The 27,023-nt window shown below is 35.7% G+C and overlaps 3 protein-coding genes across 6 annotated transcripts; all 3 read left to right on the forward strand.

Moving 5' to 3' along the window:
* Positions 1 to 1,367: 1,367 nt before the first annotated feature.
* LOC127792482 (glucan endo-1,3-beta-glucosidase 12) lies at positions 1,368 to 3,968 on the forward strand. Its single transcript, XM_052322980.1, has 3 exons — positions 1,368 to 1,557; positions 1,645 to 2,958; positions 3,654 to 3,968. The coding sequence occupies exons 1-3, from the start codon at positions 1,473 to 1,475 to the stop codon at positions 3,686 to 3,688; spliced, it is 1,434 nt and encodes a 477-aa protein (XP_052178940.1). The 5' UTR covers positions 1,368 to 1,472; the 3' UTR covers positions 3,689 to 3,968.
* Positions 3,969 to 11,080: 7,112 nt separating this feature from the next.
* LOC127792286 (uncharacterized) lies at positions 11,081 to 22,610 on the forward strand. 4 transcript variants are annotated; one of them, XM_052322739.1, is made up of 14 exons: positions 11,081 to 11,375; positions 11,448 to 12,097; positions 12,336 to 12,496; positions 14,419 to 14,479; positions 15,498 to 15,563; positions 15,680 to 15,765; positions 17,071 to 17,134; positions 18,996 to 19,208; positions 19,822 to 19,887; positions 20,290 to 20,369; positions 20,449 to 20,574; positions 21,565 to 21,623; positions 21,726 to 21,888; positions 22,124 to 22,610. In XM_052322739.1, the coding sequence occupies exons 1-11, from the start codon at positions 11,234 to 11,236 to the stop codon at positions 20,564 to 20,566; spliced, it is 1,707 nt and encodes a 568-aa protein (XP_052178699.1). In that variant the 5' UTR covers positions 11,081 to 11,233; the 3' UTR covers positions 20,567 to 20,574; positions 21,565 to 21,623; positions 21,726 to 21,888; positions 22,124 to 22,610. The 4 variants fall into 4 exon arrangements, with proteins under 4 accessions (XP_052178699.1, XP_052178698.1, XP_052178697.1 ...); XM_052322738.1 differs by having other exon boundaries at positions 21,826 to 21,888; XM_052322737.1 differs by having other exon boundaries at positions 21,829 to 21,888.
* A 909-nt stretch (positions 22,611 to 23,519) lies between these two features.
* LOC127791474 (uncharacterized) lies at positions 23,520 to 24,874 on the forward strand. Its single transcript, XM_052321376.1, has one exon. It carries the CDS (start codon positions 24,001 to 24,003, stop codon positions 24,520 to 24,522), a length of 522 nt encoding a protein of 173 aa, XP_052177336.1. The 5' UTR covers positions 23,520 to 24,000; the 3' UTR covers positions 24,523 to 24,874.
* The last annotated feature ends 2,149 nt before the right edge of the window (positions 24,875 to 27,023 follow it).

Consider the following 27,023-nt stretch of genomic DNA (forward strand, 5'->3'; position numbering starts at 1 on the left):
ATAATTTTTTGCTTAATTTTTTTTTTTATCTAACTATGATTTCTCGAATATGTGGGTTCGAGGAACACATTTTTTATTTTTTTATATTTTATATTTTATGAAATTATATTAACATATTTTTTTAATATAATATATTTTGTATTAACATATTTTTGTATACTTAATTTTTTTATATAAGTATTGGACTTGAATAATTTATTTTTTAAAAAAATAAATACATATTTCTTCATAAATTTTATTTAATATCATGTTGCCGAACTCCAAAGTTCGGGAAACACCATGTCTCCCGAACTCCAGGGTTCGGGGAATTTGGAATTCCCCGAACTCTGGAATTCGAGGAATCCCAGCTTCCCCGAACTCCAGCATTCGGGGAAGGCTAGCGTTCCCGAATGCCAGATAGCCATTCACAAACATTCATCTTTTTAATATCTTCAAATCTCAACAATTTCGAATCACAAATACAAGTTCCACAATACACAAAAAATAGATGAAAATAAATAATCGCACACTATATATATACATGCAAAGACGCACATACATATATATATATATATACGCGCACACAGACACACAAACATATATTTATATATACTTACACATACATATAGAGATATATATATAGGAAGGAAGCTTAGCGACCATGGCTGCCGAGCTTCATCAATCACGCCCAGAATCCCATATATATATATATAAACACACACATACATATATATACACGCACACACATACACACAAATATATATATATACGCACACATACATATAGATATATATAGAGAGAGGGGAAGGAAGTTGGCCACCTAACTTCCCCGAACCCTAGAGTTCGGGCTTTCAGGGGACTTAAAGTCCCCCGAACTCCAGGGTTCGGGGGAGTGATTGATGAAGCTCGGCGGCCGCCGAGCTTCCTATAAATATATATCTATATATATGTTTATGTGCTTCATTCTGTGTGCGTGTATATATATATATATGTTTATTGTGTTAATGTATATATGTATATATATGTGTATTTTTTGTTGTATTGATATTTTTTTTGTTGTATTATATACATTGGATGTGATAGTTTTTTGTTATATTGTCTTCGTTTTGGAAGAGAGAGATGGCGGTTTTGAAAGGAATGGGTGGCGGGTAATTGATTGAGGAAGAAAGTGAATGTAAGGGTAAAAATGAGTTTTCAAAATAGGGTATTTTAGGTATATTAAAATATAGCTGCGAAGAGTAAATCATTTGCTGTAAATAGAATTTCCCTTTCTTTTATTCCCACCAGCCACGTTGTGTTACTGTCAGTCGCTGACACCCTAGGCCCACCATCTCGAGCTGCTCAACGCTTCACCTTCTCTGCCACCATAAAAGGCCATCTTCTTCACTCTCCCCAATCTACTCTCTTCTTCTCACCACCACTCGCCGCTACCAGCCAACCCCAAACAAAAAACACTGCCAAAACATCCCTGCCGCTCTCGCGAGGCGTCCTCCATGCTCCATTCCTTCCAGAGCCGGAGAATGGAGCGTTTTGCCGTTACCTTCTTTCTCCTCCTGATCTCCATATTCTGTCTCGCAGGTAAGTAAGAACGCAGAAAGGGAAAAATGTGGGTTGTCAGATGTTTCGTTTTCGTGGGTTTTGACGTTTCTCGTGTTTTATTTGCAGATGGAGGTTCCATCGGAGTGAACTACGGCCGGATAGCCAACAACCTCCCGTCGGCGGTGAAGGTTGTCCAGCTGCTTAAATCTCATGGCATAGAGCGAGTCAAGGTGTATGATTCCGACCCGGCGGTTCTCCGGGCTCTTTCCGGATCCGGAATCAAAGTCACCGTCGATTTGCCAAACGAACTCCTATCCTCCGCCGCCAAGATGGCCTTTGCCTCCACGTGGGTCCAGCGCAACGTCGCCGCCTACCACCCCTCCACCCAAATCGAGGCAATCGCCGTCGGCAATGAAGTGTTTGTTGACCCGCACAACACGACCCGGTTCCTGGTACCCGCCATGAAGAACATCCACCAAGCCCTCGTCAAGTACAACCTCGACTCCTCCATCAAAGTCTCCTCTCCCATTGCGCTCAGCGCCCTCCAAAACTCATACCCGTCTTCCGCCGGATCCTTCCGACCCGAACTCGTCCAAACGGTTTTCAAACCCATGCTCGAGTTCCTCCGCGAAACCGGGTCGTTCCTCATGGTGAACGCCTACCCTTTCTTCGCCTACGAGTCAAACTCCGATGTAATCTCCCTCGACTACGCCCTCTTCCGGGAAAACCCAGGCGTCGTCGACGCCGGCAACGGCTTGCGCTACTTCAGCCTGTTCGACGCCCAAGTCGACGCCGTCTTCGCGGCAATGTCAGCGCTCAAGTACGACGATATCCGAATGGTGGTGTCCGAAACAGGCTGGCCGTCGAAGGGCGACGAGAACGAGATCGGAGCAAGCGTGGAAAACGCCGCCTCCTACAACGGCAACCTCGTCCGTCGCGTGCTCACCGGCGGCGGGACGCCGTTGCGGCCCAAAGCCGATCTAACCGTCTTCCTCTTCGCCCTCTTCAACGAGAACCAGAAAACGGGTCCAACATCGGAGCGGAACTACGGGTTGTTTTACCCGAGCGAGGAGAAGGTCTACAACATCCCGTTCACGGTCGAGGGGCTGAAGGGCTACCGCGAGGACCGTTCGCCGGTGACGGGGAGGGTGTCGAGGCCGGTGGGTGGCGGCAGGAACGTATCAGCGAGCGTGTCGGGGCAGACTTGGTGCGTGGCGAATGGGGAGGCGGGAAAAGAGAAGCTACAGGCGGCTCTAGATTACGCCTGTGGGGAAGGGGCCGCCGATTGCCATCCGATCCAGCCGGGGTCGCCGTGTTTCGATCCTAACACGCTCGAGGCACACGCTGCGTATGCTTTTAACAGCTATTATCAGAAGAAGGGCCGTAAGATGGGCACGTGTTTCTTCGGTGGGGCCGCTTATGTTGTCTCGCAGCCTCCTAGTAAGTACTGGATCCCCTCCCTCCCATTATTAACTATATTTGCTGAAAATTATTTTTTTGTTAATTCGAAAAATTATTTAGTGTTCCATCTTAATTTTTAGCGGTGATATTAATATATAAAAAAAATTATATAAGAAAAAGTCGTATAATACCCCTTTAAAAATTGCTTACAACATAAAATAGGTAACCCATATTAAGGGTATTTGTGTCTTTTTCCCTAATTTAATGTGTTAGTAATAATTTTACATTTGCAGCCTGAATAATTATCATGACCCGCAATTGATCCGATATGATCACGTTAAATTAAATAAATTTTCTGGCGCACGTTTGCGAAATGCTCTTGTCGTTTGCTAACGTGCATCCAATGGTCCGACGTACGCCGTCTGAGCAGGACGGCACGTGGATGACGGATACTGGGTTGGACTGATCTCCGTCTGACACAGCGTGGACCTTTGTGCATTCGTTAAATCAGAGTTAGGCAGAGTCGGTGTCCAGTGTCCTTGATCTTGCTTATTTATGTCCAAGAGTATTCAAGGTCTCTTGAAAAAATGCCCACTATTCGGGTTGATGCTTCGAAGGATTCATTGTCAAAAAGAAGATTTTGCTGAAAACACCCTGTTTTTTTTCCATATTTACATTTTTGCACGCCTGTTGCTTTAACTAAAAATAAGTTTTCTTGTTCTTGTTGTTTGCAGAGATAGGGAAGTGTGATTTCCCAACTGGATACTGAAGAAGATGACGGGAAATATGGATATAGAAGCTAAGCTGTTGTTTTTTGGTTGGGGGGGGGCGGTCGCGTGTATTTATTAAAGTGGTTGGGTTGGGTGTAGTTAGACTAATTAATTATTGTCACTTGGGCTTCGTGCTTTTATCTGTAATTAAGAGACTCACCAAGTGTGTCAAATCTCTTCTTTGTAGTCTCGTTCCTTCTCACTGCTAGCTACTGCTAATGAATGTAATGGCTCAACCATAACACCCTTTTTGGTAAATGATCATCGGAATTTTAGCCCCTTTTGGTTGTCTCATTGAATGACATGCCTGTTTCTTCGTTTGTATTTTGTGCTTGATACTGGCCCATATTTTGCAGAATTTTTGTACAGGAAATACTATATCTGTGTGGGTATAGGGAGCCCCCCTCCCCTGCCCTGAGTTGAGTAGTGGGACTTGGTTCAATTTTAATATTTATTAAATAATTATAATTAAAACTCACCTCATACCCCACCACGGCCTAAGATTTCGGGTGAGACCCCATAATACTTTGTTTAAGGTCAATAAATGTGGAAATAAACGAATCAATTTGAGCCGGATTGTTCTCATTTGGGTCAACAAATGTGGCCGTGAAAGCACCCCTAGTGAGAAAAATGCGTACCACAAATTAGAGGACCTACCTAGAGTTGGAGTTGCGTCACCCGATGTAAAATGAAGGGATAAAAGCCCTGTAAAAGGGTCACAGCTGCGTGTGAAAGTACGATAAGATAATGGTGAAAAGGCACACATTTGGAGTAGGCCCTTTCAATTTGTATATAATGTGGAAGGGTGAAAGATTGCAGACAGCCAGTACCCATAATTGCATAATCTTCATTGGATCCTTGGTGTGTACGCTCTTTACTGTCTCTAGATTATTTGTCCAATTGATTAAAGGAAAAAAGAAAAAAAAGCACCGACGTTGGGACGATGTATTCACTTATGTATTTAGAAAAACTCTTTTTTAATAATTATTTGAACTAATGTTATAATTTTTTTATTTTTAATAGTGGGTAAAAAAAGTCATAAAAATTGCCTAAAGTAAACCTACTTAAATTGTTAAAACTCTGATTTTTTTATGAATAATGTTAGGAATATGTGATTTTTTATTATGTGTGTATTATTTTTTTTATTTATTATATTTTTTAATAAGAATACAACACAAATGATGGTAGTATCAATGTTACGATGGACATGACTCTTAATATTATTTTTTTTTAATAGAATAATGAGTGATTAGTAATGCCACGAAATCTATAAAAATAGATGACTCTTAACATTATTTTTTTTATCTAATGGGATAATGAGTGATCAGTGATGCTACGAGGTCTATAAAAATAGATAGAATTCTTAATATTATTTTTTTTTCTAATGAGGTAATAAGTGATTAGTGATGTTCTAGGGTTTATAAAAATAGACATGATTCTTAATATTACTTTTCTTTTCTGATGGGGTAATGAGTGATTAGTGATGCTCTGGGACCTGTAAAAATAGACATGACTCTTAATATTATTTTTCTTTTCTGATGGGGTAATGAGTGATTCGAGTGATATTCCGGGGTCTCTAAAAATAGACATGACTCTTAACATTATTTTTTTTTTTTCTGATAGAGGTAATGAGTGATCAGTGATGCTGGAGACATGACTCTTAATATTATTTTTCTTTTTTAATGGGGTAATGAGTGATCAGTGATGCTCTGACATGTAAAAATAGACACGAGTCTTAACATTATTTTTCTTTTCTGATGGGGTAATGAATGATCATAGTGATGTTCTGGGGTCTCTAAAAATAGACATGACTCTTAATATTATTTTTTTTTTTTCTGATGGGATAACGAGTGATCAGTGATGCTCTAGGGTCTATAAAAATAGACATGACTCTTAATATTATTTTTTTTTTTTATGGAGGTAAAGAGTGATCAATGAAGCTGTGGGGTCTATAAAAAATTGAGCATTGGCAATCGCCACAAGATATGTTATCACACAAATAACTAGCGCATAGTTGAACCTAAAACCTTATGCCTCGCCACAAGATGCCACTGGAAGCCTACGCCAGGGTGGGTGGGCTTTCGACATTAATGTTACCGACTTCAAAAGTTGATGAAATTTTCTAGTTGAGGTGATAAAGGTTGATCCCATGTGAGTTAGGGACCACCCTCATCAACCACATCAAAGTTGATGCAATAATTTTGGGGGCTACCCAAGTTATCCTGTTTCACACACATATATATATATTTTCATTTTTATACCCAGCAGCTATCGGTGAGAGAAATTGCTAATTGTGTGTCACAAAATATGACTTGAAGGATTCTTATATTTAATGGTCATTGGATTGGAAAAGAGGCGATTGGGGGGAGGAGGAGGTCAGACGATCATTATGCAATGGCCAAATCCATGGATATATATATATATATATATATCTCACTGCTCATTCATCAGCTGCTGCAGCCTGCGGAGAGATTCGGTTTGCCTCCCACTGGCCCTCTCGATGCCACTACTCGTTCACATGTTCTGGGTTTGAATTATTGCGTCCATGAACGTCACTGTTTTAAGCAATTATTTGCCTATTTACTTCGATCCCAAATCCAATTCTATAACTTGATTTGTGATGCCAACGAATGAGTTTGTCAATATGACAAAAGTTCGATGAAACCAAGAGTTAATTAGCACAGTCTCTCCCGCACAAACAAAGTGTACTCATTATGAGACATTTACTTACCGCGGATACCATCAACTCAAGACTTAATTATTATTAATATTAAAGGTGATGGTTAATAATTAAGAGTACAGAACTTTGCATGCGCAGGAAGGAATTAAAAAAGTTGGTGGAGGAATCAAGAGAGGATGGGAATCAACACAATTGCTGGTGAAAACAGAGAGAGTACGGACACGTCATGTGGAATGCAGATGGTGCAGGGGCTCCGTGCATGCATGATGGGTGACATTAGATTAATTTAATAATTTGGTGGTGATGATATTCAGAAAGGCTGGATTTTAATATTTAGACGCTGATTGTTAAAGGGGTTTCCATGCCCTAATAAACCAAACAAGCCGCCTCAAAAGCTTGGAAAATCAAGCATATATTTAAAGAGTTATTGTACAAGTATGATGTACCATTAAAATTATATATTTATGTAAACATGGGTTGGTAAATGAATATTATTATTATTATTATTATTAGCCCTAACTAATGTCAAAATTCTATAAAGATAAGAGACTTGTACCCTTAGACATATTCTGAGATATGAGGTTGTGTTACTTTTGCATTTTTAATTTATTTTTAATTTTTTGTTTTGATAGTTTGTTTTCAAAAAACTGAAAATATATATTTTTTGTCATTTTAAAAAATTATTTCTTAAAACAAAAAAATAAAAAACATGTTTACTTTAGAATTTTGAGAAAAAATATTTTATGATATTTTATTCAATGAATTTGATTATTAAATAATAAAATTAATTATTTTTAATAAAATTTTATTATTAAAATAAAATAATAAATTTAATTAATAAATTCCTTACATTTAAATGATAATTTATATTAAATATTATTATACATAATATGTGTAATATACTTAATAATATATTATATGTTATCTTATATTTTTAATTATAATATAGATATATTATAATTTTTAAAATTTTAAAATATTTTTTTTCTTTTTTTCCCTTTTCTTTTTTGGAGCCAAAACATGAAAAATGAATTATGTTTTTCATGTTTTGAACTTAAAAATTATTTTGGCTGAAAATAACCAATTGTTGTTTTGGGTTTTCTTTATAAATTTTTTTCTTATTTTTAAAAATGATAAAATAAACATATTTTTATTATTTAAAAAAATTAAAAATTAAAAATAGTGTGAAAACAACAAGAAAAAATGAGGCTTAAAATTTTAGCCCCTTTTTAACTTCCACTCTGTCTTTGCCCATAAGCTAAGTAACAAAGGATTGTACTGAGTGCTGCTTTAGTCGACCGAGATTGAATCTCCTTAAGGGTCATGTTAAATAAAATTTGAATGCATTTATTTACTACTAATAAATTGTGAATTATTGCCCATGATTAATGGGTTTTCTTAATAATCACTTAAAGTATAGTGGTTATAAGTAGATATCAAATGATTCTTGCTAATAAGACCATTTTTTCGACCTCGTTTAGCCCATTTTTCTCTAATTTTGTCAAGTTAAAGACATTTTTAAAATTAAAATAAATTTTAAATAAATGAAAAACTCTATTATATATTTACACCTCTAGTTATAGATCGACACTGTCAAAAGAAAAAACTTTGTTAATCTGCATTTTTCCATAACTATATTTAGCAATTATTAAGATGTTATTATATTATAATAATAATAAAATTTGGGAAAATTATATATACTTATTTAATGTTTGATATAATATTTATTTTTATAAAATTAATAAAATCTTATAAAAAAGCTACTTAGTTCCCTTTTTTTTTTAACTTAACAAAAGTCTATATTGATCAGCGTATTATATCTATAAAGTCATTATAATAGTTTTTTGTGTGAAGAGTCAATCACGACGTGACACATATCTCTTTTATGAGCGAATACACTTACTTTTTTTAACAAGAAATAAACATAACATGTGCTTGTTTCTGTATTATTAATGTCCTGTCTCGATAGATAGTACTAAGGCTAATAATCACTTTATAATGTTGTATTGAATAATAGAAAACTCACCATCACAAACACTTTAATTTTCTCTATACTGCATTCACTCGGGGGATTTTATCAAATAAATATACCAATATGTGTTAAAAGAAATCTTATTGATAAAGAATGTCACTAGGTATGCATAAATAAAATAACGTTCTTGCATAGACTTTTCTTTGACTTTAAGGCATAACATTAACAGTACGATCCTCTCTATCTCTATCAAATAAGCTATTCACATCTTGGATATTTCTTTACTCAATCCAAGAATCTTAGGTTGACCATTCCAAGGGATCAAGCCCGGTAATCATATAACATAACCTCGCAAAGGATCTTGCTCTCTCATTGAGGGCCAAACTATTTACAATCCTTAAAATATAAATATGAACACACTTCTCAACTTATTTATTATTCTCATACTTATTATTTTAATATTAACTACTAAGACTTCGTTCTCTTTACTTTTAAATTTTTAATTTTGAGTTTTAAATTTATTTTTAATTTTTTATTTTGATAGTCTGTTTTTAAAAAATTGAAAACGCGTTATCTGTGTCATTTTAAAAACTATTTCTCAAAACATCAAATTAAAAAACGTGTTATTTTTGAAATTTTGAAAATAAATTTTTAATTATATTTTATTCAATAAATTTGATTATTTAATAAATTAAAAATATTTAATGTTAATATATTATTAAAAAATATATACATTTTAAAATTAATGAATTTTATAATATTTTTTTTCATTACAATAATAAAATATGAATAAATAAATGTATTTTGAGTTTGTTTTGAATGAAAACACTCAGAATAATTTATCTTGTTTTGAGTTTTCTTTACAATTTTTTTGTTGTTTTCAAAAATCTATTTTTAAAAATAATAAAGAGAACACGTTTTTATTATTTTAAAAAATTGAAAACTAAAAATGACTTGAAAACAGTAAAGATAACGCAATCTAAATTAATCGTTAAAACTTTTTTTAAGAAACAAAAATTTCGCTATTATAGAAATCCAACGCTTGGTGTGTCAAATATCTATTCTTAGCAACATCACAAGTAAAATTTAAATTTTTAATATTTTTCACTATAAAACTTTATTAGAAAATTGTTACGAGAAACTGTTTTTAGTACAAATAGTTTTAAAACGTTTCTTCGTGAGTAAATTTTTTGTACTCAAAAACCTCTCAAATTTGCGACTTTGGAGTACATATCCTTTTTATAACTTTAGGAAACTTTGGAGTACACATCCTTTTTATACCTTTAGGGAACTTTATTGACTATTTTGTAGAGTTTCGTCTAAAAGAATTAACATTTAAGTTTTAGGTGAGCTTACGCTAACTCAAATATGGTGCAGATAGATTTTTATAAATGACAATAAATTTAATAGAAATCTAATATTATACCAAATCTTAAATAGTTTTTTGTAATTATTACTAACATTTTGAATGTATACAAAAATTTTGTAACAATATCACAGTAAGGCATGCATGACCAACCATTCACTTAGGTTTTGAAGGCCAAGATTAAGTTAATTGGATCTAATTAGTTATGGGCCATATAAGCCCAGTGCTCCATGTTGACGTCTGGGCCCATTATGGAACTTGATCATCATCCAAAAAATCAATGGCAGGCCCAGCCCAGAAGTCCGAGCCCATACACAATGGGCCAGCATGGTGCTCGTCATTTTATACATGCAAAGCCTATTCATGGCCCACAAATATTAAATTATATTCTGTGGACACGAAAATTCTTTAATACTAACTTAAGCCGTTAAATTAAAAAAAAAGACATGGGTTAGAGAGCTATTCATTTCTCCATCTCTTGGGCCATTAAGGTTGTTATGACATTTTCCTAAAAAAAGTTTTGAAAATGATATATTTATAAAATCGTACAAAATGGTGCGCTATTAGAATACTATAATAATATTTTAATAAATTATAATTCACTTGTGTGAGTCTTCTATATGTAGTAATTTCATACCAATTTGGAAAATTAAATAATCCTAATAATGTTATAGAATTTGAGCTTTTGTGTTATTTGAGTATTGACAGCACACTAGAGTGTCTTTAATCAAGATTTAGAGTCATAATTTGTTAATCATGTCAAATAATAATTTATGTTACTCGACGTTGACTAGACAATAAATTATTAGATGAGTTAATTGTCACACATAACATTATCTATAAGAGTGAGAGTTATCAATTTCTCACCTAATGATCTATTAACACTTTAGTATTAAATAATAAACACAAATAATAGATTATTGTAACCCTTAAAACACATGTAAAGTGATTAGGTTATAATAAATTGAGATTTATACTAATAAATTATGAGTTCGATTATTTGTCTTACGAACCGAGATAAAATCTTCATTTATAATTTATGTTCTCTGTCAAAATCGAGAACACCAACAATAGAGTATCGTGTAAAGGCAATAATTTTAATAAATTATTATGTTCAAAATTTAAATATTACATATTTACGATTGAAATGATAACTCATGATTAAGATGACTTCTAAGTAATATATTTAATTTAAGGGTTCTTATTGAAGGGCATCCATCAGTTATGGTCCTAATATAATATTTTTAATCATAATTAGTTGACTTTAAAATAGAAGAGACTAATAACATTATCAATAATAAGTTGAATCGCGGAGGAGCGTATAAATTGGGGCTTGGGTTAATATATATATATATATATATAGATAAATATATACCTTGTCTCAAGGGCAAACGAGGCACCCGGCCCGCGCCCACTACTACTGCCATGGCGGCAGAAGAAGCAGCACGAGATAGATCGCCCTAAACCTCTCTCTTCCTAGCTTGCAGCGCCAGCAAGAGGAGGAAGAAGAAGACCAGCAACTGGAAATGGTGAACAAGGCGTGGCGAGTGATCCCTCGCCCACTCATGGAGACGGTGCTCAACAACCACGCCCAGCATCACCGCGTTCCCCAGCCCCTCTTCCTCCACGGCCCCCGCGGCGTCGGCAAAACCACACTCCTTCTCGAACGTAAGCCACTTTTGCGCCCTCTCAATCAATCAATCCTTATCTTGAATTGAAAACTCTCCTCTGTTTCTCCAGGTGTCCTCGACAAGTGGAACGCCGGCCCTCACATCACCGGCTACGTCGACTTCGCTCAGAGCATCGAGGGCTACCACCCCTACCACGGCCAATCGTTTCCGTGGACTTCATGGTCCAATTGTCCGTCGCCCGCGCTCCCCACTCTCCGCGCTCAGCTGGAGAATTGTCTTGAGTCGATGGCCGAAAAGGGCGTCAAGTTGGGAACAATAAGCTCCCAGCAAATCTTCACCACTCTCAACAAATGGCACGGCCTGAGCGCTGCACTTCGTCGAGTAATTCACTCCAGCGACTCTGCCGGCTCCAATTTGAAGGCTGTGGCGACGGGGAAGGCCTCGGCTTCGGTGCTTTGGAGTCGGGCCGTCTTCGCGCTATCTGCTCGATTAAATGCCTCTGAGATTGACGGGGTCCTGGAGTTGAGCGGAAAGGGGAGGAGTGTGAGTGTCGAAGAGGCTTCGTATTTCAGGGAAGCGCTGGTGGCTTTGAGATTGGCGAAGGAGGTGATTAGGATTCAGCAGGGGTGGAGAACCAATGCTGTTAGGCATTTGAATCGTATTGGAGGGTTTTCGAGGAGCTTGGCGAATTCGGCGACTGATTGGCCGTGTTTGTTGCTGGAATTGTTGTCTTCTGCTGCAGAAATCGATTACTTTCAGGTGAATAAGCAAAAAGCTTATTGATCTCTTTTTCCTGGAAAATTTTCAAAGTGATTCAATACTAATCATTAGTTAGCACGAATCCTAGTATTTCAACTAGACCCTGAAACTTAATTAAGTACTAGGTTCTTTAGCTGGATGGATATGTTATATGTCTGGACTATTCATTGATCTTGGTTACCATGAGCGTTGTTTTACTTTTGTAGTTGATGAATGTTTCACATGTAATATTGAACAGCCGAAGCTGGTGATAAACAATATTGAAGTTCTAAAGCATGCAGTACTGACAGATGATTCAACAATCTGCGGGTCACAGTATCATGACAGTTTGATATGGAGAATAATAGCTTTGGGTGCCAATGAGAGGTGTTTACCCGTTATTCTTGTCACATCAGATAGGTAATTTCTGTGCATGTTTAGCATATTTTTACCCTCCCTGAACAAAGTTTTGCTGTTTGTATATTTGATTTCAAATTTCAACGGATGTAGTACACCCAAACAGTCCCATATAATATTAGCTATTGCTGTTGCATGAACTTATGTAAAGCCAAGTGCATGTGATCTTCTATGCACATGTTTTGTTTTTTTGACAAAAATCTTTTCCTTATGAGGATTAAAGGATTGCTTTAGATACTGAATCCCTGTTCACTCTAACTTGTATGCGACTGAGAGCATTGATAACCACATTATTGCACCTACCAAAAAAAGATAACCACATTGTTGGTGTATAACTTGTACAGGCTTCCCATGCCAAATATGCTGGTCTTGGGATCAACTGAGCTTCTAAAACTGTGAGTCCGTTATAGGCAGCAGTATGCAGTCAATGATAGAAGCATCCATCACTCGTTTGTTTATGATTCCAATGGGGGGGGGGGGGGGGGATTCTATAGTATGATGACCATATGTTTGTTGTCTTGCTTTTGAGGTTCCTCACAAGGACTGCAAAAAATATTATTAAATAGCAGCACTTCATTGATTCATTATGGTGCAATATATCAAAGGAAAACTGTTACATTGCAAAAGAAAGGTAAACACTAAAATAATGAGATTGAAAGGAGACAGGAAGGGATATATAAAGTTGTAAAAATGAGAAAGAGAAATTAGAATGGACAGTGCCAATATCCCTATCAGTAGAAATGTATCTACACCAATATCCCTATTAGTACTAGCATGCATCCATTGCCTTGGTATCAATGTTTAGTTTGCTCTTATGTTCAGAAGGTCACGGGTTTGAGATGTAGAAACAACCTCTTTGAAAAAAAAAGCAAGGATAATATTGCTTACAATACTACCTTCCTCTGATCCTTGCAATCACAACACCCCTTTTTTAACATGCATCTATTCATCTGACCTTGATTGCCTTTGCCAATGCTAGCTTCCAAGTTACATTGGGCACATGCATTTGATCTTCCCTTAAATTGATTGGTTGGGTGTTGAAAAAAAACATTGACTAATATAAGTGATTCTATTGATCTTTTAGACATTGTGCATGTAATGTTGCTTATTTTCTCGGGAAACTATTCCTGGCAGCTGAGAAGTATGGCTAACATGCTAATTTAGTCTCTGTGAACCTACTATGTGAATTCAAATGAGGACTCTTCTAGTCATGTAACAGAAATGCAAACCTAAAATCCTATATACTAAGATGTGGTACAATGAGGGTAAATTACACCAGTATAATCTAAGATATAACTGAACATCTAATGAGGTTAAGTATACTAATAAAAAAAATGAAGTTTTAGGAGCTTAATGGGGCATAGTTTTGTGTCTTATTTCATTACATTTGACATTTCCACGAGGGTGAGCCTTAGTAGCAGCACTAACATTGCTCATTTGTGACTAGCAGGTCATGAGTATGAGTTGTGAAAACAGTTTATTTGTAATGTAATAGTAAGACTACATACAAATTGACGTTCCTTGACCTTCTCAAAGAGAGGAATCTCATGCACTGGGATGCCTTCTATATTTGCTCTTTGCCTCTTAAGAAATGTTTTGAGGAAATAAGGAAAACTTTTATGACTGCCTCAATACCTAAATACATTATTTTGGCAGTGGAGTTTATCATTTTCAAATTGTGCATGGCCGAATGTACATAGCCAGGTTTTTTAACTTATCAAATAGAAAAAAAGTAAAGTTGTTTGGGTATTAACATTGTGAACCTTATGATACCATGCACAGATCTTGAACCTTATAATATCTTAGGATCATGCACATTCTGTCTTGATTTTATTTTTAAATTGGGATTAACTAGTAAATTTACTTCTTTTTTTGTTTTTTAATTTAATCGACTGTCAGTTTATGAGTCTTATACTATTTGGCAGCTACTACTCATATAAAGCGTTTATCGATTTTGGGTTTCCAGATGTATTCATCTCCCGTGAGGTAACCATTTTGAATTATTTGATGTTTTGTCTTCTTTCTTTTTTCATCACAAGTTTTAAGGGGAGTATGGTGGTCTGTCTTTCATGTTCTATGATAATTAACATTTAAAATAGGAATTCTTTCCCAATTTGAGCAGAACTTTCCCTAATAATTGTGGATCGAAATCATGTACAACATACTCCTTTCAAATTATGTGTTTCTGGAAATGGCCATTTTATCCAACTTCATCAGAAACCCACCTAGCCCTGATGGGGGCAGAGTCAATGTGTTTTGACTGGATTAGGGATGAAAGTAAGAGATTCTCAAATTCTTCCATTTAAGGTCAGGATCATATTGGTATATATACACCCCCACCTGATGCGTATGTAAAATTCCTCAGAGATTCTCTTTCTCTCAGTGAAATCCAGGAGGAGAACTTGAATCACTTCATTGAACAAAATCTCTTCATTTTCTCCTCCTCCTCTTCTAGCTTCCTGTCCCCTCCTCCTCATTCCCTCCTGGATTCAGCAAATGAAATTTTAAATTTGTGCTCATTTTTGTGTGTGCTTTTTTTCTAATCTAGTCTTTAGGCAATAGGGCAGGGTAAAGGATCTCTATTGCTCATTGGGACGGGGATTTGTTTGTATTCTTTACCTCAGTGGGAAATGCTGAGGGAGTTGGGGTGTTGAGGTTAGGGATGGGGTGAGTAAAATCTGGCCCCAATCCGTCCTGTTGTCACTCATAACTGTTAAGGTCCTTAACAGAAAAACAACACAGTAAGTTCTTTTACCAGTCAGTTTTTATGTGTCCGATAGGCTTCTCTACTTTGAGCAGATGTGCTTTATCTGGTTCCATGAGTTCTGATACTTTTTGGGGTGTTGGTACGTGAGTAGTGTGTGGGGGGGTGGCGGGGAGAGTTGAGTTGTGTCGTGTGTGCCGTGTACAACTGTGTTTATGCAGACAGCAGACCATCTGTGTTAATTTGATTTGGCATAATATTTAGACTATTAAGTTGTATCTTATGCTCGATCATTTGCAGACCTTTGGATGGACTCAACAAGAAGCTAAAATGCATATGGTCACTGATTACTTCAGTCAATCTGAGGTCAGTTTAGATGATGACTAAATTGTCTGTCTTCCATTAGCCTTGTTTCCAATGTTTTAATTTTTTGTTTTATATTGATCTTAACAAGTAATTCAATATATTTGTTAAAACTGTAGTGGAGTGTGGTTGTTGAGGTGCTAGGACCAAGCCCGCGACATCTTTTTGAACTCTATGCACTCAAACAGAGCAATTTTTACCAGAAGTAAGTGTTCAGTTGCTTATTTTGATCTGTCACCTTTGTGTTCAGTGCTAGGATGTACATATGATTTGACTTGTATGTTCCTTTAATACAAAGTTTGACTGTCCTTTTCTTTCAATGTGATTTCTTTTTTCTTTTTTGGGCTTCATCTTTCAATTTAATTTCAACTTAACCTTTTGCTTATACAATTTGTTGGAATTGATCTATAATCAGACATGATTCCATTCCAGTGTAACACATTTACTCCTTTATCTCTGTTACTGACCCCCTATACTTGCTAAGTTTTAGTTTAGATTCAATGATGAATATGTTTCCATTCTCTTCTCACCAGGAAATTTTACTGAATGCTTGTTCAGCAACTCTTGCAGTGGGGGTCTTTTCACTTGTGGTTTCTTACTTATTAAGATTCATAGAATGGTTGGAACTTGTAGTTTTGTTTTATGCAATTCATTTTTTCATGCTTGGTTTGTTACTTAAATAATTTTATCTTTATCTGAATTGTTGGTTGACTATCATTGAAGACAGCATAGAAAGATGTAACTAAAATCAGTTGTGTTATCAACAATATTCATGGATATCTTTTATTTGTAGCCTTTATTGCAGAAAGTAGTGTTCTTTTTCAATGAATAAAAAAGTATGCATTAAGAAGAAAGACTGCTTAAGGGGACGGAGCCTTGTGTTTTGTATTGCTCTACTATGATATATGAAATAGGATAGTTGGATGGATAAGCTCTCCTCCCTTTTCAAAGTCTCATACTGTTTTATGTAGGATTTCATGAACTATTCATTCTACTAACTGCTCTGGTTAGGAGAGATGATTATATTTTACCTTAATTTTCCAGCTGTACTTGCACATCTTCATGTATTGGCTGGGGTGTAGCCAACAAATGTCAGCACTGCTCATCCTTATGGGAAGTAGTATGATAGTATTTGATTAGTAAGTGGAACTTGGAACTCAAGAATTTCAATGAAAAATATAGTGAGGCCTCTCATTTCTGCCACATCATCAGTTAAATCGAGAAATGGCACCTTACTTCTAAGTATATGCTACAGTCAATTATTCTTTCTGCACTAGTCATTGTCTGTGGGACTTTTTGATATATAACTAGTTGAATTGTTATATATAAGACTCATACTGGCCATCCTACTTGTCATAAAATTACCAAACAATTTCTTGCAGCTGAATGAAGTTTTTGGATCACAGATATTCAATTCTGTGCTTTAATTTACCAGTTAAAGGTACTACATATTGATTAAATGTTATACAATTTAATGAAATTTTATTCCCGCTTTTGGGTTTTATTGTAGGGTCATGGATGACAACGGTAGTACATTTGAGGACATTGTAGATGCATATTTAGCGTATTTGCAAGTAAGTTTCTGTATACAGATATATATTTTTATAAATATGAGTAAATATCCATTAAGCACAAACTTTGAATATTATAATTCCTATTGGAGTTTAATTCTAATATACTTCTGATATTTCACTAGGATAAAGTTTAAATATAATTTGACAAATGGACTGTATGCAAGCTCCTTTAGTATTGGTTGCCATTTGATTTCTAAATTGCAGTGCTTTTATTTCTTAATCAAAGGTATGTCACCATAAAAGATTCTTCATTAAGCATAATTGATGGCAGGTTTGGAGTTTATCATGAATCCCTCTAGGTTGCCTCTTGATTTGCTAGATTTCTTTTCTGTGAATGCTTAATCTATTGGATGTATTGTATGTGTGTTTTATAGAAACTGGTAACTAAATCTTAAATCTGGTCATCAATTTTTAAGACAATATATTCCCATGTGAATGCATATATCTAGAATCATTAGGTAAAGATGGTTTTGAGAACACTGAACTTTTGTTGGAGGCAAATTTTAGTTTTGATTGGTTAGGAAAATGTAGTGAACAGTCACAGTTAAATATATCCTTAGTTTATCTTGCCTGGAGATCTTTGATGTCTACTGGTCTTTAGTCCAATTCAGAATGTTAAAAGATTTCTTTAGGTTTTCAGGCTAGGAAATGTTGTCTTTGACCTCTAGTGGTCTTAGTTTCCTCTTCACTCCCTTCCACCAAAAAAAAAAATGAAAAGAAGAGACATGCATGTATTTCTGCAGTTTGACCACTTGAGGTCTCTATTATTGCGAAGTATTTGTGGGTTCATGTACCACTGTTCCATGTGACGGACAGGAGGCAGCAGTGATTCTCCTTGAACTGGAACCTTGACTTACCACTTGCCAACTCTGGGCCACTGGGAATCCTTTGCATAACTGAATGCTGCGAGCTAGCCTGGTGAGGTAGCTAGCAAGGTGTTTGCCTTCCCTTATTTGAGCCTCTCCTCAGTAGGGACTAATGCATGTGGTGCCTTGACCTTGTTGAAGCCAAAATATGCTTTATTTACTAACCTTGATCATGGACTCCACCTTCTATACTGTGCTCTTGTCAGGGTATAATTGTTGGCCTCAATGGTCTTGGATTGCAGGTTGGATCCAAAGGCATGTACTTAGAACTCTCGGGATTTGCAAAATAGAGGTTAAGAGTTAACTCTGCAAGGAGAATGAGCCACCCATCTCTTAGACAGGGGTGTGGTTACTCTCAGAGGCCCAATAACCTATAAAAGGGGTTTTACCTTCTTGTTGTAGGGGACTCAGATACTTCTCACTAAGAGACCCTCAAAAATGGAAGATTGACCACTGCTCAGACCTGTCTCAGTTGCTTTTTCTTGCTTCTAGTCTTGGGCAATCTTGCAACTATTTGGTGCCTATAATTACTTTCCAGTTCCCGGAGGATTCACTTATTCAGCTTGGATCTAACAGTCTCATCCACAGTTAATATTGGCCATTTTTGGCTGGAAGAGGCTATGCAGCCTATCTAGCCCTGATTTTCCCATCCTACAATAAACTGCGATTTCTATTTAACAACACCAACTTAACTGGAAGTTCTGTGGAATAGTAGAATTCTTTTTTCGTAAACCAAGTTACGGTCATGTAGGTATGTGATGGAGTTTATAATATTGGGAAAAGATATTTCTAGTTGGTTCAGTTCATTTCTATGTGTAACAAAATTAGCACGAAACTTTTGGAACTATTTTTTTACTTTTCTGTGATACTTTTGGAACTAATTGATGTATTTATTCATTGTTGCACTTGAATATTTGCATCTGCATAACTGGTTTTGTATGACCTTTGGACACTTTAAGCATCTTTTGTTGTTTTTTGACTACTTAATTATATAGGTGACTGTGGTTAATCCTGCCATGGATAAAGCGTTGTCCGTCTTGCAAAATTTTGCTATTGATGCAAGGAAGGGAAAAATTCCAAAAGATCGATTGCGCTTTGGTGCTCCTTGGAGACATCCTCCTCATACAGACAACCCCACTCTGATCTTAGAATGGGCTAAGGTTCAACTAATGGATTTTGTCCAGTCTCTGGCCAATACAGAATTTGGGGTAATTTCCATCACTTTCTGTAGAGAAAAATACCATTCAGCATTATGCTAGGTTAATACAGAATTATCAATTTTGATTGTGCTGTGTTTTATCAGGCTTTTTCCATTTGAAATTAGTGTGGTTGTCACTTCTACATTCACACACATAAAATTTGATACCTCTACTATTATACTAATGAACAAAATAAAGTAATAATTCATATGTTGGGCTATCATTCTAGTAGCCATGTAAAAGAGTTTGTATGCTTTATGATTGCCAGTGCTTTGTCCTGAAATTGCAGGCTTAGTTCTTTTTTCAGTTTTCTACGGCAAGGACAATAACATAAATCTTTAACTGCAAGTTAGTTTTCCGAACAATTGTAGTGTCATTAGCATCCCTGTGTTGATGATTAGTACCATTCTTTTGTTATCTAGTTTGTAGGTGCTTGCTGATTCATACTCATTTATTTTAGTTCCCGTGAAGTACATTATCACAGTTAATTTGGTAAAATCTTCAATTGAATGATGCACCATCTTATAATTGCATATGCTAGTATACACTGCTTATTATTGTTTTCTGGTGTACTTTTTTCTGTATCAATTATAACTTTATTTTTTTACTTGTCTTTGTGCAGGTTAATTATTTTGCTGATTGTAGCCTTGAAATTCTGGATGATCCTTCTGCTGTAGCATTATTAGAGGTATTTCATATTTCCATATTTTACACTATAATATGTTTCTGTTATCTGAGACTTTCCCTTCCTTATGCTACAATTTATTTTTGTTTCTTTGCCCAACTCAATTTAGATGCCCAGAGTTTTGTTTGAACTAACAATGAGATTTGAGACTGCAAACTTCTGCCTAAATTGCTGCCCTTCATTTTATTGCGGAACTTGGTTTTAGGAATTGAAGAATTATCATTCCAGATGGATTTTCATTGGAAAATTACTAGTTTTGATATGATTATTGAATGATGTTTACTGCAATTGAATGCTATTTTTTCTCAGACCTAATTCAGCTGCCATTTGAAGTCTAAGTTTCTACATATAAATGAAAGATAAAAAAATGTGACTGCTATCTTTTTCTTGTGCTATCTTTCCCAGGTTGGTGTGCTTTATGCCCAGAGAGAACCATCCTTCATTCGCCCAATATCTCAGGGTATTCAAAGATGTCTTGTAAGATGGTAAGTTGTCTTGACCTATGTGGTACTGCTTGGTTATCAGAGTGAAGATGCCATATGCTTACAACTACTCATGCTGCAGGCTTATCCAGGAACGGATGCAAATGAGGTTTCTGAGCTCACTTAAATATTTTTGGCATCGAGTTATACGTGGCCGAAGCTACCGCCATTTGATGTTAGAAGTAGGCTATAATAAATAGAGCAATTGGTATGTATACTATTCCTTGAATTAACATTTGCTTATTTTGTATCTTTGGCACTGGGATGACACCAGTGGCAGGTACTGATGAATGATCCCTTACCCTATCCCCAACTTGTTTTTTTGTTTTTTCTTTCTTTTGAGCTCCACCTCATCCCAGTTCTGCCCTGCTGCTGTTAATCTATTTTTCCAAGGTTCAATCAAATGTCAATTAGGTGATATGCAAGAATTATAGAGTTAAAAACAGAAAATAACAGAGAAACCTTTCCATCTAGCTGTGGTGACCCTGAACCAGAGTCACTTGGGTGGCATAAATATTGCTGCACAAGCATGAACGGTGGTAAATGCAGATCCTTAGGTATGGTCCCTTTCCTAGGATAGATAATTTTTGAAATATAAATATATATAATAAGGGCATTTGAGTAAACTGTTAAATAATGGGTGGGGGAAGAATTTCCCATGGATCAGTTTGGGAATGTCCATCTCCATACATGCCTTGACCATGATAAAAAGGATCTCCATAAACGTGTCTGATTACAGTTGAGATGGGTTGCTGACCCAGTTGTCTGGATCTCTTAATGTTTCCTAATCTGGACACAGAAATTTCTATTTGTTGATGTGACTCCTTAGGGAGGTCTTCACCTTCTCATGATTTACATGGGAGCTTGGAATTTTACGGGTCCTTGCATTGGGTTGTAATGTGCCACGAGAGCTATAAACATCAGTTTGGCAGGAACCTGATTTACGGGAATCAGGGATGTTGAATGGTGATTCAAACTGAAGACCTATCTATTCTTCCATTGGAGGCAAATCTGGGTGGCAATAAGAATCTTGATAGGTTATGGGCCCCAGTGGCTGTTGTGTTACGGAACTAATTTATGGCTATTATGATACATTTACCTTGATTGGTTTTTTACACTTTACCTAAGGTTTGTTACAATTGCTTACTCTGACCAAGCAAAATTCCCTTTCTGAATATGTGCAGTTTTTCCCTTGCAGGTTACTCCAGCAAAGCTAATTCTTTTCTTGATATGGACCTTGCAGTGTCCTACAAAACTGTAAGTGATTCCTAGATATGTTATACTGGCCCATGCGCATCATCTTCTTACCAAGGGAATTTAGGTTATTGCTGTATTAACCAGAGAAATGGGTATTGATAGGCACATTGTTGGAGGTCAACCTTATAATAACCAATTTTACTTTCTCTTGCATTGAAATTTTCATGCACTCCTCTGTATGGTTACCAAATTGGCCTCTCAGCAGGGCTATTATGCACCCATTGGGAGAATCAAGAAATGCTGATTCTGAACGGATAGGAATATTGTAAGATCTTACTTCCCGCATTGCCAAACCTTTTGTTGCGCATTGATTATTGCACATCATGATTTATCTTCCGAAATGAATTAAAGCTAGAGTGAGTTTTTAAGTTCCTGAACAGAAATGCTCAGACTTGAGATGAAGTTGATGCCTGATGCCGCCATTGTTGCAAAACTGTAGCTCATCTTAATGAATGGGCGGCTTTACAAATTATGAACTTATGTGGTTTCTCTATTTGCAGCTTCCATTCTTGTGTCCTCGGCTTCGCTGACAACCTGATGCACAGGCACGGTCTATCCTTTCGAGAACTGTCCCCACACGGAGTTGTGAGGCGGACCCTTTTGCTCTCCAGACAACTGCTGCTGGTGATGGTGTGTTCTTGTAGCACACAATAATGTGCATCATCTGGATGGCCTCTTTGTAGAGAATGTTTCTGCTTTGTACTGTAGCCATTGTTTTGGAAGATAATAAGAATAGGCAAGGAAGATTTCAACCTTGGATTTGCTCGTGTAGTTTCTGCTGAAATGGCAATGGTTATATATAGATGAGAGTGCTTTAGTTTAGATCTGAGTGGAGTTCCCACCTGTTTCGTCCTCAAATGAGTTATAGTATCTTCTTATAAAACAATGTTTGTTTTACCATATTGAGCCTTGCTACTGCCTATTGCTTGGCTGGTCACATGTGTGGCAAATGCTGTGGAGAGATTGATAATGCTATTCAAATGCTCCTATTAGGGTATTAATAACTGATCGACTCATATTAAAAGTTCATGGGTTAAACTCATGGATTTGAGAAAACTAGAGAATTAATCCAATGCGAAGTTAATTAAGTTGAGAGTGGTTAAGTTATCTTGTCTTGGGTTGGGTTTTGATTTTTTTTTTTTATTTTAAATAAAAAGTTCTCTAGTTTCAACCCTTGGGTTCATGGACCTGAAATGATCCAATGAGTCTACATAAAGGGTTTACCAGTTGTATATGCGCCAACTGTGGATGTTTGATAAAGAAAAATGTAAAAGGGTTGAATATTAGATATTATCTCTTCTTATTAGTTTTCTTTTTCATTATTCACATTATTTTATTTTTTTGTTGACATTTTTCATTTTAAAATTTTATACTTCTTTTGTGAGATGTGATAAACAAATAAAACATAATAACAAGAAAATTAACTCCAAAACGACTCACTTTAAGAGAAACTAAACAATTCTAATTCAATTTAGACAATTATTAATCAATACTTGATATAATCCTTTTTTGGGTCATATATTTCTTAAAAATTGTGATAATTTTGAATTAAAAAAAAAATCTATAATTTTGCGATCATATAAGGCTCATATTTTATTTGAGGCTCCTTATTACAGAAATTACACAACCTAAACCATCATAATAATCTTTTTCACTCATCTTCAACCAAATTGAACCCCCCAACCATGGCATGATGGAGTCGGATTATTTCACAAAAACAATCTGAAAATTTCTAGTCCCAAAATGTGGTTTTGACAAGAGGATCCAGCGAAACTCCATCATAATTCAAACAGATGACACAAAAAGTTGGCCAATTAGCATGTGATCACAATGATTAAAAATCTCTCCCAACTTTATTCCCATTATAATTCCAATCCCAAGCATTCCATTGTCAAATGCGTGGCCCAATCTCGCAAGAATACAACCCCAACAAGATCCATAACAGCCCCTAATCACGCACTCATAATCATTAATCCCTGTAATCATTCCTCGTTGCTAACCAAAAGAACATTCAAAATCTTGTAATCAACACAACACTTTCTCGATTCGGCTGGTGGGAAAAGCTGCTCCAAAGCCAAAGGCCCCACTTCGCCCTCAGATTGGCATATTTTCTCAGCAAAAGAAGCCCAACGATCAAATCAAGCTTTGACTTTTGAGCTCCGTTGTCCTTAAAATGGGAGAGCTACTTCCTTTTAGTGAGCTCTTCCACAGCCCAAGCCTTCTTGGATCAAAATCCATGGCCGCCCATTTGATTGCTTTTTGAGGAGAAGCTTCTCCGATCTGCGTTTTTCCACTATTCGACGTGGTTTTGGAATGTGGGTTCTCTTTAGTTTCTCGTTTTCTGTAAGGGAGATCGGAGATCTGAGCTGAAGGGGGAATGGACGGTGTGGATCGAGGGAGAGGGCTGTGGAGGGAGCTGAAGCAACGGCTGGGATTGAAGGGGGTAATCGGCTTCTGTGGGTCCTCGTCGTGGAGGAGCACCGGCAGTAGTCTCCGAGCGAGGTTTCTAGAAGAGCCTCTGGCAGGTCAGATTCCGGCTCCGGAGCGAGAATCCGAAGGGCCTCCTGTGGGGAGAGCCTCTTCCGGGATGAACCTCGCGGCGGCGCTGGCGGCCGAGCGCAACCTCGCCGCGGAGGCGGCGGGTCTGATGCCACTGAGGGCGTTGATGCGGCTGGCGGAGGAAACGGACGGCCAGGATCGGAAGAGGCGGAAGATGGACGGTGGAGATGGAGGGACCGTTGATGCGGTGTGCTGCGTGTGCATGGAGAGGAATAAAGGTGCGGCTTTTATCCCCTGCGGGCACACCTACTGCAGGGTATGTTCTCGGGAGCTGTGGTTGAATCGTGGGTCTTGTCCACTTTGCAACCATGCGATCTCCCAAATCCTTGATATCTTTTAGAGATCAGTTTTGTGATTACGGGCTTTTCTTTTTATTTTTTAATTTGCAATTAGATTTGGCGAAAAAATATTATTGATATGTTGGATTTTGTGAAGAATTTTGTATAATTTTGGTATGATGAAATTTTTGGATATATGGGGTAGTTGGGTCTGGCCCATGAATCTACCATAATTGGGTTGGTTTGGGCCCGGCCCAAAGAGTTCTAGTTGGTGGTGAATTTGGCACCCATATTATCTAGCAATGTTGCCAACGGGTAGAGGGCCTAGGGGTGAGCATAAGTTTTGAAAACAATGCATGTTTTAATTGGTGTTATATATTTATTTAAATAATATAAAAAATAAAATTTATTAGGTGCCCTTTTATCTTTCTCAGACAAATACTTTCATATGGCTTGTCATATGGCCGTTATTTATCTCTACGAATATGAATATAGTTACTCTAAATAAATAAAAAAAATCAGTTAAAAACCAAATTAACTAAATTTTTAATGCCTTCGCACAAAAGTATGCCTATATTTATAATCAAACTGCAAATAAGTTCTCCTAATATTATTAGTGAGTAAATTGTAAAAAACACCTTGAGATTTAGTAAAATTGTAAAAAAATTCTTAATATTAGAGAAATAGCAATAATCATCTCTATTATTAAATAAACGGATAAAATAAACAATTTACTTTTCATTCTTCCTCTTCTCTCCTTTAATTAAAAAATAAAAATAAAATAAATCGATGTCTACATGAAATCCACTAGATTTAATACTTGAGTTCATTGTTGACGTGTGATGAACTGGATACATCATTTGGCTTCATTTCAAATGCAAATTTGGCTTTAAAGAAAATAAATAAGGGTGTGTTTGATCGCATTTACTTGGAAAGAAGAATATTTTCTAATTTGTATAAAAAATAATATAAAAAATAAAAATTATCTCCTCTCAGATAAATTTTTTCATAAAAAGTAGGCGAAAATATGATTTAATGGTTATACTATGGAATTTAATTTTATAAAAAATAGTGTGTCAAACACTAAAGATAAAATTTAATTACTTGTTGGATGTGACATTTTTTTAAGTATTTTTCATGCTATTAAATACATCCTAAGAAATAGAAGTAAAAAAAAGTTAAATAGAAAGAGAGGGTACTTGAAACCCTTGCTGGCAAACCTCTTTGGTGAAGGGGTTTCATAATTTAGGTTTTAATGAAACCTAAAATCACCCAAAGCGGAGAAGGAGAGAAAAAAAAGAAAGAAGAAAAAGAATAATGGTTTCTCAAAATCAAAATCTTTTTGATTCCATAAAACCCAAAAAAAGGGAAAGAAGAAGGAAAAAAAAAGTGAAAAAAAGAGTTTAACAAAACCCAAATTCTTTTGGGGGATTCGTCAAGGGGAGTGAGAGAGAATAATAATAATAATAAAGGTTTGATAGAATTCAAAATAAAGATAGAAATAGATAAAGAAGAAAAAAGGTTTGTTAGAATCTAAATTCATTTGATTTAGTCAAACTTAGAACAAAAATAAGAAGAGAAAATAAGAAAAAAAAAATGAAAGTTTTGATGAAACTCGTAGAAAGAGAGAATAGAAAGAAGAAAAATGATTTGAGTTTTGTCAAATTCAAAATAGAAGGGGAGCGTAGGAGAAAATGAAAAATTTATTTAGAGATGGTGTTGATTGACCTTAAGAGAAGGAGGTTAGGGGTGACTGACTATAAAGGGATGTCGACAATAAATGTAATAGTTATGACATAGAAATAAAAAAGAAAAAGAAATGAAAAAAAAAGAAAGAGAAAAAAGATGAAAGAGAAATAGAATTTTATATATAAGGTAATTTAATCATTTTTATAATATTTATCGAGATTAATTAAAACAAAAGAAAAACTTTGAAGGCAACATTAAATCTCACAAGAAATTGTTACATTATTTTAAACATCAAAGATAATGTTCGTAATTATCTCAAATCTTAGGAATATCAAGTGTAATTTTCTCATTACTATATTACTATATTGTATATCATTTTTACAATTTGGTAGGTTGTTGAACCATAATTATTATGTTACTTTATCTTATTTGGTATGCTTGTATAGTTGGCAAATTGTTGGAACATTTTTATTAAGAATTTGGTAGGACAATTTTAAACTTATAGATTCTTTGATAAAAAAAAAATCAATTAATCTGGTAACCATTCGATTAATTCAAAATAACTGGTTAAACTGAAAATATGCCTATTCAAATCAGTTTTAATTATGTTATTTATCATTTTAATTCTTTTAATTTTGTAATCAAATTAGTCCACCTGCCATTGAACTAATCAAATACTCACTCCCTACAAGTAAGTGAGTAGCTTAATTATAAGAGGATTAAGAAATATTATATTGCAAGGCTAAGGTAATGAATGAAATTAAGAGGCCAGATTGGATTAGAGAACTCAATACATTTTTAAATTTAAGTAAAATTTTCATAAGCATAATCTATTAAGAAATAATTATGTTGTCAAAATATATATAAAAATAAA

The sequence above is a fragment of the Diospyros lotus genome, chromosome 15 (assembly GCF_014633365.1).
Source record: "Diospyros lotus cultivar Yz01 chromosome 15, ASM1463336v1, whole genome shotgun sequence".
In the NCBI taxonomy this organism is placed as follows: domain Eukaryota; kingdom Viridiplantae; phylum Streptophyta; class Magnoliopsida; order Ericales; family Ebenaceae; genus Diospyros; species Diospyros lotus.